This window comes from Amphiura filiformis, chromosome 17 (assembly GCF_039555335.1).
Source record: "Amphiura filiformis chromosome 17, Afil_fr2py, whole genome shotgun sequence".
NCBI lineage: Eukaryota > Metazoa > Echinodermata > Ophiuroidea > Amphilepidida > Amphiuridae > Amphiura > Amphiura filiformis.
In genome coordinates this window covers 12,508,214-12,521,752 of record NC_092644.1, presented here as the reverse complement: position 1 = coordinate 12,521,752, position 13,539 = coordinate 12,508,214, and the positions used below count along the sequence as shown (strand labels likewise).

Below are 13,539 nucleotides of genomic sequence, written 5' to 3'. Positions count from 1 at the left end.
CAAAAAACACTCTTTCCAAAATATTTTATTTTGTTTTAGCTCAATCTTGAGGCTCCATTCCAAAAACGTTTTTTAATTTTTTTGATATTGGCCTTATTTTTGAGATATTGACCATATAAGGCATCAAAATGAACTTTTAAAATTCAAAACGCCTATTTGCACAAAATCGGAAATAGACCAAAATATAAAAAATGAGAAAACCGTTTCTTGAGTCGATCATGCTTTTTACGATGATCATATTTGCTTACCTATAGATGCTGTATTTATTGAGTTATCGTGTACCTAAATCGTCATTTTACCGAGAAAATGAACATTGAAATAATGGCCGTTGAAGTTTAAAGTGGTCACATTTTGCACTTTCATCGAATCTCACAGGAGAATGCGACAGTTTTCGTTTTTGAAACTTATATTACGTGAACATCGGGTAAATCCACAGCCCCTTGAGAAGTTTGAGCGAAATCCTTTCATAACTTGATATTTAAATCGGGGAAAGAACTTGAAAAAACCCACATTTTATCAGCTAAAACGGAGCCATTTGACCACTAGGTTTTTGTGAAATCAGTGCTTCCGTGGTGTTTCCATAAGATGCGCGCCGCAAGCATGCAGATAAGCGTCAGCGTATCGTCAGCGTATTTGTGCGTTAACAAATTGCGCGACACGCAACGCGATGAGTTGTTGCGCTGCGTGTACCTTGCTGGTACAACAAAGATTTTCTTTCCTTTTCAATTTCAAACACGAGTGGAATAGTGAAATAAAATCCTTAAAATATTGCAGTTGGAGTTTACAAATCTTTATTTTAATTCCTTGTATTTATAAAAAACATAATAAGGTACAAACATATCATAAAAACTCAATTTTGAGAAAGAAACAATGGCTAGAGTACACAGCCGCGTTAACAGAAAGGGTTAATTAGCATTAATAGTTAACTGCAATAACTATTAATATCTAATTTTTGACATCATCTACAGTTGATTTATAGGGTCAGCGAGTTCATTGATGTATGTACATTTGTAGGTTATAAATAAAAGCAAGCATGTAAATTTTCTGTGGGGAGGGGTAACTCTCACTTGGGACTGACTGGATGTGCTGCTTAGAATCTGAAAAAGGAATCATCACAAGTGCTCTTTGGCATAATTAGCTCGTTAGACAGAAAGTGTTAATTAGTATTAATAGTATTAATAATTTACTGTAATAACTATTAATATCTCATTTTTGACATCAACTACAGTTGATTTATAGGGTCCGCGAAAAAGGAATCGTCACAAGTGCTCTTTGGCATAATTAGCTCGTTAGACAGAAAGGGCTAATTAGTATTAATATTATTAATAGTTTACTGTAATAACTATTAATATCTCATTTTTGACATCAACTACAGTTGATGTATAGGGTCCGCGAAAAAGGAATCGTCACAAGTGCTCTTTGGCATAATTAGCTCGTTAGACAGAAAGGGTTAATTAGCATTAACAGTTAACTGCAATAACTAACTATTAATATCTAATTTTTGACATCATCTACAGTTGATTTATAGGGTCAGCAAGTTCATTGCTTAGAATCTGAAAAAGGAATCGTCACAAGTGCTCTTTGGCATAATTAGCTCGTTAGACAGAAAGGGTTAATTAGCATTAATAGTTAACTGTAATAACTATTAATATCTAATTTTTGACATCATCTACAGTTGATTTATAGGGTCAGCGAGTTCATTGATGTATGTACATTTGTAGGTTATAAATAAAAGCAAGCATGTCAATTTTCTGTGGGGGAGGGGTAATTCTCACTTGGGACTGACTGGATGTGCTGCTTAGAATCTGAAAAAGGAATCATCACAAGTGCTCTTTGGCATAATTAGCTCGTTAGACAGAAAGGGTTAATTAGTATTAATAGTATTAATAGTTAACTGTAATAACTATTAATATCTCATTTTTGACATCAACTACAGTTGATTTATAGGGTCCGCGAAAAAGGAATCATCACAAGTGCTCTTTGGCATAATTAGCTCGTTAGACAGAAAGGGTTAATTAGCATTAATAGTTAACTGCAATAACTATTAATATCTCATTTTTGACATCAACTACAGTTGATTTATTGGGCCAGCGAGTTCATTGATGTATGTAAGTTATAAATAAAAGCAAGCATGTCAATTTTCTGTGGGGGTAGGGGTAACTCTCACTTGGGACTGACTGGAGGTACTGCTTAGAATCTGAAAAGGACTCATTACTACATGTACATTGTAACCATTTTTGGACTCATCTCAACGCCAAAAGTCCCAATTTTGGGGCAAATTTAACACAAATTTTCCCCAAATATTTGAGAAAATTGGGACAAAATGACCCATCCATGTACCAAAATTGGCCAAAAAATGGTAATTGATATACCAAACAGGTGAAAATGAAACTCATATTTGTAATACATTGTACATCCCCCTGTGATCATGTACTTTCATCCAACATAATTTTCTCACAAACAATAGAACATGAACATTTTAAGGGTGGTCTTAAAATTTTTATGGAAACTTTTTGAGCCTCATATAATTGCTTGACATTGTTGTCTAAAGTATATAAAAAGTATATTAGAATGGAAAAGACTTGATGAATCCATCTGTGAGGACACATTTGGGCAAAAATGCTTTGAAAATCCCCCAAAACAGGTTTTTTGACAATTTTTTTAAAAACCCAGACAGAAATATCTAGGACTCATTTTTATTTTTACCAACTTTGAGAAATTTTCACTAAAAACGGTAAATTTTTCTCAAAAATCATAAAAAACTTGTTTTTTGCCCAAATTCCCTTTTTTTAATAGTCCATGTAATGTAACCTGTAGGTATGTCAGAAAAACACAAATCAAATCACATAGTACATTTTTACAAAAAAAAAATCACTTACCAATTTTACAAGGGTCTACTCACATTATGACATGGGGAGTTAAGTACTTACATACAGTATGCATTTTGACATCGCTGAATAGAAAAGAACCTACATGTATATGGCTAAACCTTTGGTGTTTTCAGTAAATGGATGTCCCAAAATGACAAACCCATTCATGCAAGTTTCAGTGGTGTTTTTATCTTTGAAGTTCAAAATAACTTACCATTCAATTCATTTGGGACATTATGCACGTCAATTAAAAAGTGCATCAAGAATTTACTTTGATTGACTGATCATGTTGAATGTGGCAAAAAGCATACATTTACAATAAATACATAATAAATAAATGTTGGATTTATAAAGCCCCTTTCTCCAGATCTTAGAGGACTCAAAACGCTGTAATTTCGCTGCAATGGCGAATCATCACAATCAGATCGCATCAACTAGGCCAGTTGCTGCCGAACGGCGCACACCTATCCGCATTTAGATTGTAACATCCACCAATTATCTGTGCAGCTTCCCAAATTCCATTGGGTGAAGGAAGTTTTTGAGAACCAAATAACTAATCGCCGATTTTTGCGATACAGGAGGAAACCGGAGATCCCGGAGAAAACCTGCGAGAGCGAGCATGGAATTGGGATAAACCAAGTGCACATGAGTCCTTGGGCCGCGCCGGGGCTTGAACCCGGGACCTCAGTGTTGCAAGGCGAGGAAACTACCGCTGCGCCAACTCGCTCCCCCACTTACAGGCAGTGAGGTGAATATTGTCGTATTAGTCTAGTCTACTGAATTATGCTGTATGTAGTAGAAAGACATCTAATTACATTTACATATATACCGTTTTGTTCCTAACAAATGCAAGAGCATGAGATTTTCCAAAAGGGATGCTTTTTCCTAACAAGGAACATGCTTCTTTGCTATCGGAAGGCAGAGAAGGAACAAAAAAGGAGAGAAGATGAAGAAAGATTTCACTTAAGGGGGTACTACACCCCTGGCCAATTTTGTGCCTATTTTTGCATTTTTCTCAAAAATTATAGCGCATTGGTACTTGTGTTTTGCTTAATCTTTAGTCGCAGTGTCTTCGCAGTACTTACATATACATTTTGTACAATCAAGAAAAATTTGGTTCCTGTTGTAACTGAAAAATAAACTTACACAAATTCCTGACGAGTCACATTGATTCACATTGCTATGTGAGAGATTGGATAGTTTTTCTCACTTCAATGTGCCTAAAATTGTCAATGTCTGTAGCTACGGTAATTTGCCTAGATTGTGCCAAATACCTAGAACTGGTAATTAAGGAAATTTGAGTATTTCTCATTGTAAATTTGAGTGTCATTTCATTTAGTAGGTGAACGCCCAGGCAAGAGCACACTTGTACTTCAAAGAACTGATTTATTACACTGAAAAACAATTTGCTCAGCACCATGAGAACATTTGATGAGTGTCATTCCATTCAGTACATGTAAGCTAGGTCTAGCGCTCTAAGCAACAGCACACTTGTACTTCGAAGAACTGATATATATTTCACACTGAAAATAATGTTTTGAACCCCTTGGTTAAAAACCAGATTTTGACCCCTGCGGAAATAATGGTACGGTCCCGATGTAATATCGATACATGATATCGATATAATATCGATGTTGTTACGTGCGTCTTTGTTCTGTTTGTGTACATGGGCAACCATTGCGGGACCAATTGGCTATCGTGTTTTGGCAAGGTTTAGTCTTGCTTGTTTTTTGAACACCATTATTCTGTCAGAGTTCATTCAGACAAGTCGTATTTTAAAATTTTTCTACAAGTCTGTTTGAATGGCTGACAGACACGCAATTGGTGTTTTTGTTTAATATTTATTTCCGTCTGGGGTTAAACAATTTGGTCAGCACCATGAGAGCAGAAAAGAAAGAATGCGAGTCAGAATTGCGAGTTTCTGATCTTCAAATACAAATTTATGACAGGAAAGTAGCAAACAATCTCTACTATAGTCTGTATGCCTTCCTTGAGGCAGTAATTTAGATGTTGATTTTTCTTGCATCTCAAAACATAATGATGATGTATATAAAACTACAATTTTTAGAAAGGAAGTGGCACAAGGAATCCAACTAGCATACATGTAACAAAAATTAGCAGTTTTTGAGAAAATCACAGGCAGGAAGGCATACAGACTGGACAAATTGTTTCTCTGAATGTAGCATTGCATACATATTCATTTACGCTGTACGCATACATTGAAAAGTGCACACTATCATGCATACTGACCTACAAAAATATGCTTTTTAAATAAAATATATATACATGCAACATTGCAAAAATAAGAAAGTATGCTCAGTTCAATATTTAGATGGAGTGGGTACATGTAGCAACTTCACCTAGGTATACACATTGTACTTCCTACAAAAATGTAAAACATCGCTTTTAACATTCAATGAGAAACCAAAGAATTGAAAATATGGAGATATTTTTAGATTTACTCTATTCATCATGTTGCCTCACTTGATTATGTACATATTTGATATTATTAGTTCCCCTTCTCTATTTTACTTAGCACCTTCTGGGAGTTTTTCTAATTACCTGTTCTTCAAAGGTAAATCATTGCAGCAAACAGTTATCTATTCTGAGGTACAATTTTGGTTAGGAAGAGTACATGTAGGGTTTCACTCACAATGCATGCACCCCATTGAACCTTTTTTGGGGAGCTAATTAATTAGGCCAAATATGGTACATGATTTCAGTTGAAGATAATTTACATTTTGTGTGCATTTAATTTGCTTCTTTTGAAACAATTTCATTGCAATGGGAGAGTCAAAAGAGTCTTTAGCAGAGATCCGTAAACCCGCCTTTTGGATGGGCGATCTCAAAAGTAGATGAGTGGATAAAAAAATGCAAAATCTATTCGATAAAAAATCACTGAAGAGATTAACTTACAGTACAATTTTTTTAAAATAAAAAGTCTTAATTGGGGTAAAATTAACAACTAAAAACTTCTTAATTTCATTTCATTTCATTTCATTTCATTTTATTTAAAGACTACTGGGGATGGGTGGAAGACAATTTTGGATCCTGGCTGAACCAGGAACTTTGAACTTTGTTCATGTGTAATTTGGAATATATTTATTACATTTTCCCATTCAAATAAAGTCTGCACAAAAAGTAACTCAGCTGTTATAAATACGCCTATCGATTTAGAACTAACAATTGTTTTCACAATATTTCAACATAGAGAGAAGCATGATTTATTTACACACATTTTGATACCCCATTCGTCAAATGTTGTTCAATATTTTAACAACACAGTAGTGCTTTTACAGAAAAATACCCGAATTTAAAAGTTGCAGTTTACAGCAATCAATGGTTATAATGACAGCACTGTAAACACGTAAAGCCCGCTATTATCTTCGCGTTTCTTCAAATCAATACAAATAACTGCAACTTTTAAATTGGGGTATTTTTCTTTCAAAACACTGCTGTATTGTCAATATTGAACAAAATTAGACAAATGGGGTATCAAAATGCGCGTAAATAAATCATCATTCTTTTTATGTTGAAATGTTGTGAAAACAATTATTAGTTCTGAATCTATAGGCGTATTTATAACAGCTGAGTTACTTTTTGTGCAGACTTTAGTTTTTGAGCACAGGTTGATAGTGAAATATCAGAATATCAGAATATATATGGTCATGTTTTTTATACTGGGACCCTAAAAAAGGTGGTGCTGTCACATTTTGCTAAATCATTTTGTCTTCTTATTCCTATATTTTTGCTCAAATTCATCATGAACAAATGGTTTTGGTCTTATTTTGAAGATAAATTATTAATCTAATGAATTAATAACAAATACAATTAAATAAATGTATTAATTAATTACTACAGCTTAATTAAGTTAATTAGTCAGGGGTGGTGCCGGAAGTGGAGGAGCCGGAAGCGGAGGAGCTCTGTGTAATTCCAATGGGAAGTTGGTGTTCATTAATAAAATTCATGCACTTTGGTGCCTAGTAGAAGTAAAATGTAGTTGCATAGTTTTATCTTATTTTTTTAACTTTCTAACTATAATTGCTTAATAGTTAATCTTAATAAACTTTATTAATTAAGGATTTAATGAGCTTTTAATGAATGCAGTGGAATATGTGTGTCATGCAATCCAATAGAATTCAGCAAGCAGCAATATAGGTTTTCATAAACAGATGGACTTTTAAATTGTTTTATCTTTGAAATATCTATAAAATAAATCTTCTCAAAGGAGATTATTTATACAGTCAAAGGATTAATCTGATGACATATTGATCTCTGGTTTTTGTTAAATAGTTTGTTGATATAGGCTTTAGAATTGTGCATGTATATGCCTATGTACCATTGTCACAAATTCCTTTATATATTGATTTTTGGAACACCCTTTAATTTTTATGGGAATTAAATATTTAAATGTGATATTATAGCGATTCTTTAAACTATTTTGAATATATTTGCCAAATTCAAAGTGCATTTGATTATAAATGCTACAATTAATGGCACTTTTGCATTAAATTAAGCAATTTAAATACAACTTTTTTAACACCCTGTATAACACAATGGGCTTAACAAATATGGTGCAAACTATATATTTAATGAAAGGGCTAATTGCATACATTCCAAATATCAAGTTCATTTTCCAATTTAATATACTATGTAGAAATATTGGAGTGGTAAAGAAATGTAATTTTTTTGGTACTTTTCATTGGAATCACCCTGTATATTTTTTGGCATACCCTGTATATCCATTCAAACTTTACAGATTTGCAATCCTGACAATATATGCTTTCTAAAAATGTATACCTTTACATAGTTTAGGTGATAACTTTTTGAAATATAATCAGAAATACAAAAAAGGAGTTGATTTTTGACAAATTGAAGGATGTGACACAATTGGGTCCCACCTCAAAAAACATGACCATATATTACACAAAACAAATTTACTCATCTACATTGTACACCACACAGAACTTTCTTGAAACCCTTTCTAATTGAGTGTAATAAACTGTTTTCATGAAATTGTCTTTGCTTTTTAAGTGTAATGATCATGCTACTTTTTGTGTGCACAATATTTGCTGTTGTTGTTGATGATAGTTGTACAAGTTTTAGTGTGACTGTTAGATGTTGAAATGTTTCCAGTTTAACCTCTGATAAATCAGTTGAATGGTTAAACGAGAAAAAGTTTCATAATTAATAAGCAAAAAGTCCAGTTCATGTTATTTCAATTACAAAACAAAAACAAATAATTCAAACAAAATTGTTAACAGCAAATTGTTTGAGAAAAATTAGTAAAATCAATCTAAGCATGCGTTAAAATTACAGAAAATGAGGTTTCTCCTTGATACACTCCATTTAATTTTAAAGTCTTAAAAAGTTCTCAAACAAATCCAATTAAGGTAACAATTTCACGTTATTTCTCATATTGAATGACCAGCTTTGCTGCAGCTTCCTTCTGTTGGATGCTGACGTAGTTGGCATTTTTAGCAACTGGAGATACCGTATGTGTATGAGGAATCAATATGGATAAGAAAGATGGGGCAGGCTAACACTTTCAATAAGGATTGTGGTACCCTAACTACTTTTACTTCCTTCTGCATATATGGCCAGTTGCTAAAAACGCCATCTACATGTACGCTATCATTTTAGCAACGTGTCATATAATGCGGATCGAAGCAGTTACCACAAATAATCCTTTTTTGTCTGCACCATCTTTCGTATTGATATTGATTCAGCACATACATGTATGACCAGTTGCTAAAAACGCCATCTACGTCAGGAAGGAGCCGATGAGAAGCATCAAAGCTGGTCATTCAATATAAAAAACTGCTGTGATACAGCACAAAACTGTCATTAGGGGGAATGGAAAACTGTGACATCACCTCGTTATAGGATCTGTTTGAGAACTTTTGAATTACAATTTTATGGACAATCCTGCGGGTCAACTATTTGCGGGTCATTGGTCTTGCATGTTAAACTCTTACTTGTTGGATATTAGGTGCAATTTAGTTTAAATGAAATTGTGTGCATAGGTGTAATGCGTATATTTGTGCATGCAATGAATAAGTAGCAAATTATTACCACAGAGAAGCTTGCGTCCCCACAGTACAAAATGTATTTGAATGATGTGGTTCAATTGCTTTTTATGCCAAATAAATACATGACTAAAATTGAATCCACAATCAAAATAAACTGGGATATGCTCTTGAACATCTAGATTTTTGTCCAAGGTTTGTTTAAAAACAAAGGTCCTTTCAAAAATATTCAGGTGAAAGCATGATTTATGAGTATGTATAAACATGTTCACATATTTACATGACAACATCCATTGTAAAGTACATCTGGATTTGTCAACATAAAATAATGTATAAAAGTAAACAAAATGTCTGTCTTGTTTTATAAAAACTTACATCTGGGCTTGCATCATCTGACTGATCTTTATCATCTTTTGAACTTTGATCTTCTGCAGATTTGTCTCTTGATTTGGCTTCAGGAATTTGAATCTTTAAAATAAACCAGCAAAAGAACAAAAAGGTGATGAAATGTATGATTTGAAAATGTTAACACATTTGTTGATATGAATTTTATAAAATTGGAACTTATTTTTAGGATAAATCTTGACCGAATCAAAGAATTTAAAATAATTTAAAGAGTAGGTTCTAACGACTGAAAATGTGTTTTTTAGAAAGTTTTAATTGCATGTAAATCTAGCAGTAAAATCATTATTTTTTTCCCATGAAAAAGAAAGATAGGAAAAAAGTGTCAATTTCAGATAGAGAATTCACCTGTTCCCTTGGCTTGGCTCGTTTACACTCAACGTTCCTTCCGTTGATGACATGCTTCCCTAGCAACTTGGACTCTTCGTACTGACTTGTTCTTTCAAATTCAATGTACCCGAATCCTTTGTGATGTTTGATCACTACATCGGTTATCTCGGATGAGACCATCTCCCCAAAGAAATCAGTGAGGTCTTTCTCACTGACCTTTCGACTGCCAAGGCCACCGAGGTGGAACCTTGATGCTGTGCCTGTGCTTGAACCCTGTTTTGTGGGGGAACAGAAAATGGTGGTGCCTCTTGTCAATCAAATGTTAATAGGCAAGATAGGATAATTAGGAGTTATACATTTTAGAATTCAATGACTGCTTTAACTTTGATAAATTATGAAAAAGTTGTTAATATAGTGAAGAAAGGGCTGCATCAAGCACTGCGTGAGATGAACTCTGCCACACTCATTCTCTTCCTCCCTCTCTCTACACACTCATTCACACTCTGCTGTTTAGAGCATGTTAAGTTGATGGAAGAAGTTTGCATCCTTTAAATGTATGGCAGTACATGTGTTAATTTCAGATTTGATGCAGCTGTATAATGCATGTATGTCGACTGCTCTGTGCCAGAAGTATAGGCGAATGCAATAGCTGCCATGTGTAGCTGCCTTGTGTACAATGTAGTACAGTACAAAATACTGTGTGTAAATTACCAAATGTTCACAGGGCAACTTTTGCACTTACCTAATACCTACATTGTACTTCTGGCACTGAGCAGTCGATGTATGAGGTTAAAATTGATGTTAGATTTTCATCCATGAAGCCAATTTCATGTCACTTGATTGAATCTATATGTACAATTTTTACCGGTACATGTTTGTATATGGTTGAAAAATATTGCAAAGCATGAAATTCAGGGATCAAGTGATAGATATTTTCATAACAGTGCTGACATCTTTTGCAATGCGAAAGTAGTTGCTATATTTTTTGCATTTTGTTTGAAACAGGTTAGCATTTTGCTACATGTCTGCAACACCAGATACATACATGTAGGAAAATGCTCTGCATCTGCTGGTACATGTACAATAATGTACATGTACAAAAAATGTACATTGTACATATAGTGACCAAAACAATATATATCAGCATGAGTTTAAAATCAAATGTATCAGATAAGAAGTGAGTACATTGTACATGGATGAAAATCTAGTTGAATCTTGTTTATTTTGGCAGTTTTAAAACAAATTGAACCAAGGATCATTTCTAAAGATTGTCTACACCATGTAGAACTTGAATTACACACAGTCTTTTAATTACATTGTGTTCATTTCAAAAGTTAAAGGTTCAGATTCAGAACATGAAACCCTCTACCAGTAATTTATTTGCATTAACGTACATCCTGATTTTGTTGTCAGTGATCAAGTGACTTCATGGGTATTCCAATCCCTTTACTGGTACTGGTATTTTCAAGTTTTATTTTGTTCCCTGCAGGTTCACAATATGTTCAGACTTATTTTCATTTTGAATTCTTTTAATTCGTTTCATAATGCATGCAGGGCTTTGCCAATTGTCTTCTAAGTTTCAGTTTTTTATTACGGTATTTTTATTTATTTTGATAACCTACATGTTTGTATTGGTGTGTGTGACCAGATAGACAGCACCATCCCCATTTGTCTGCATCAAAATTGAGATTTTGTGTACCGGTACATGCATCATAAAAATGCTCATATTATTTTCATTATGGTCATGCATCATGAATTGGGTGTAGGAAAAGGTGGCAGAGTTTTTTTTCCAATTTTTTTTCAGGACGTTTAGTCCCAGATCTCAAGAATGGAGAGGGGTACTGAACTAGATTTGGTCTCATTTTGTTGCCAATTTATCTAGCTAAAACTGGAAAGTAAAAACTTCACACTGTATTTACTTTTTGAGACATTGCAATTCAAACGATGCAAAGTCATCAGGGGGAGTACTAGTGGTGTGCCTACTGTTGATAACCTTTTTTTTCAGGACATTTCGTCCCAGATCTCAAGAATGGAGAGGGGTACTGAACTAGATTTGGTCTCATTTTGTTGCCAATTTATCTAACTACATGTATTAACTGGAAAGTAAAAACTTCACACTGTATTTACTTTTTGAGACATTGCAATTCAAACGATGCAAAGTCATCAGGGGGAGTGGTGGTGCCTACAGTTGAGCCATTACATGTAATTCAAAGTAAGGTACATGTACATGTACAGTATATTGAGTTTTAATTTAGTGCCTCTCAAAGTTCTTTTTTACTGTAACTTCATAACCCAGCAAGGTATTGGGATGGATTATGTACCATTGTTTTAGTACTTATGCCTGGTAAGAGAAATTGACAATTTTTAAAACATGTCCGGATATGCAATGATGCAAGTTATAAACAGTTCGAATTCCGCTCCTCTTTTAAACTTAAATTCAAAAAATTATACGGAGAAAATTTATATGGAGAAAATTTGAACTTTCTTACGATACCGAAATCTGAGTTATTCATGGGGAAAAATGGAGGAAGTGGTTGTCAATCTGGCCACACCCATTTACCTTAAAACAATTTTTGTACAATGTACAATATTTACTTCTTTTTCTAAGTTTTTCTGTGTTAGTGTGTTTTGAATTTTATGTTTTCATTATGCTTTTCATATAAATTTAATTTATTAAAATCTAAAATGATATAACATGCAACCTACATGTACAGGAAAAACAAATATGCTTCAGAGCAATATTTTAGCATGGCAAGACAAAATAATAATAAACAATGACATAATAAGGCCCATGAAAGTCAATTCCGAGTTTATCGTCCCTTTTTTTTCCCAGGTTGGTGAGGTGACTTTTTCATTTTTCATTTTCATTATTTCATCAGATTTCATTATTGACCTAAAATGCATGTTGATTTAAAGCCACACTCATACATGTTATTTATGTTTTTATATCGGTAGGGACTAGAAAAGTTAGAAAAGAGCCTGGTTTTGCTTCCAAGTTATGACTTTATATGTTTTACAAACAAAAATATATGTTTCCAATTGCTAAAACTGGTGAAAACACTGATACATGTACTTTGAAAATAATGAATTATTTTGGCATTTTTGAAAATTTGACGCGGGTGTTTTTGGTTTCCAAAAAGTGAGGCGGGCGGGGGACGATAAACTCGGAATCGACTTTCACGCGCCTAAAACAAAATAAACATTGTATTGACATAAAATAATAGGTAAAATTTTACATTTTGATCACAAGTTAAAACAAAATTCATGTGCACTGTTTATGGCACACAACAATCATGTTCATGCAACAAAAGTCTACTAGAGGAGACAGTTAAGGCATGCTTAACATTAGAGATACAACACATTTAGCAAAACACTGCATGCAAATACAAACAACCCATCCATATGGAGTCATACAAATGGAATCTTGAAAAATAAGTCCAATTTTAATCGCAATGTTTAGCCAACTAAAAGGCATTTCACTTCCTTTAACACTCATATTGTTGTAGTGAACATTCATACTTAAGTAAATAAATTAGAATATAACAATATGTTCATTGCAGTATTAGAATACAAGAGGATTGGTATGAAGAATTTCCCCTTAGTTCTCACATGTATCGAAAAGCTTACCATCATATCACGCTGAGTCTGGGGACTTCGAGAACGACTACGATCTCTATCGTCGCTTGGTTCCTCCATATTGGCCCCTATCAGCCTTAGAATAACTCTTCCCCCTACTGTGAAAAGTCTTCACTAGCTCTGATAATTCCTTTGCTTTTCAAAACTGACTGTAAATGATGAAATATTGAGCATTAAAACCTAAATTTTTGACAGACCGGCAGATAAAATGCAACCATTTTTGAATGACCTTTGACCTAGAATTTGTACTACGGGCTGTTGAACTAGTCTTT

The 13,539-nt window shown here is 33.7% G+C and overlaps 1 protein-coding gene across 1 annotated transcript in view; it reads right to left on the bottom strand.

Moving 5' to 3' along the window:
* The window catches only part of LOC140136973 (uncharacterized), a 31,331-nt gene extending 17,860 nt beyond the window's left edge, over window positions 1-13,471 (bottom strand). The window contains exons 1-3 of the mRNA XM_072158636.1: window positions 13,259-13,471; window positions 9,650-9,904; window positions 9,275-9,367 (exon numbers count right to left, since the gene is read on the bottom strand). Coding sequence (XP_072014737.1) covers window positions 9,275-9,367; window positions 9,650-9,904; window positions 13,259-13,327 — 417 coding nt within the window. The 5' untranslated portion in view covers window positions 13,328-13,471. The remainder of the gene's footprint in view (window positions 1-9,274; window positions 9,368-9,649; window positions 9,905-13,258) is intronic.
* Window positions 13,472-13,539: the final 68 nt, after the last annotated feature.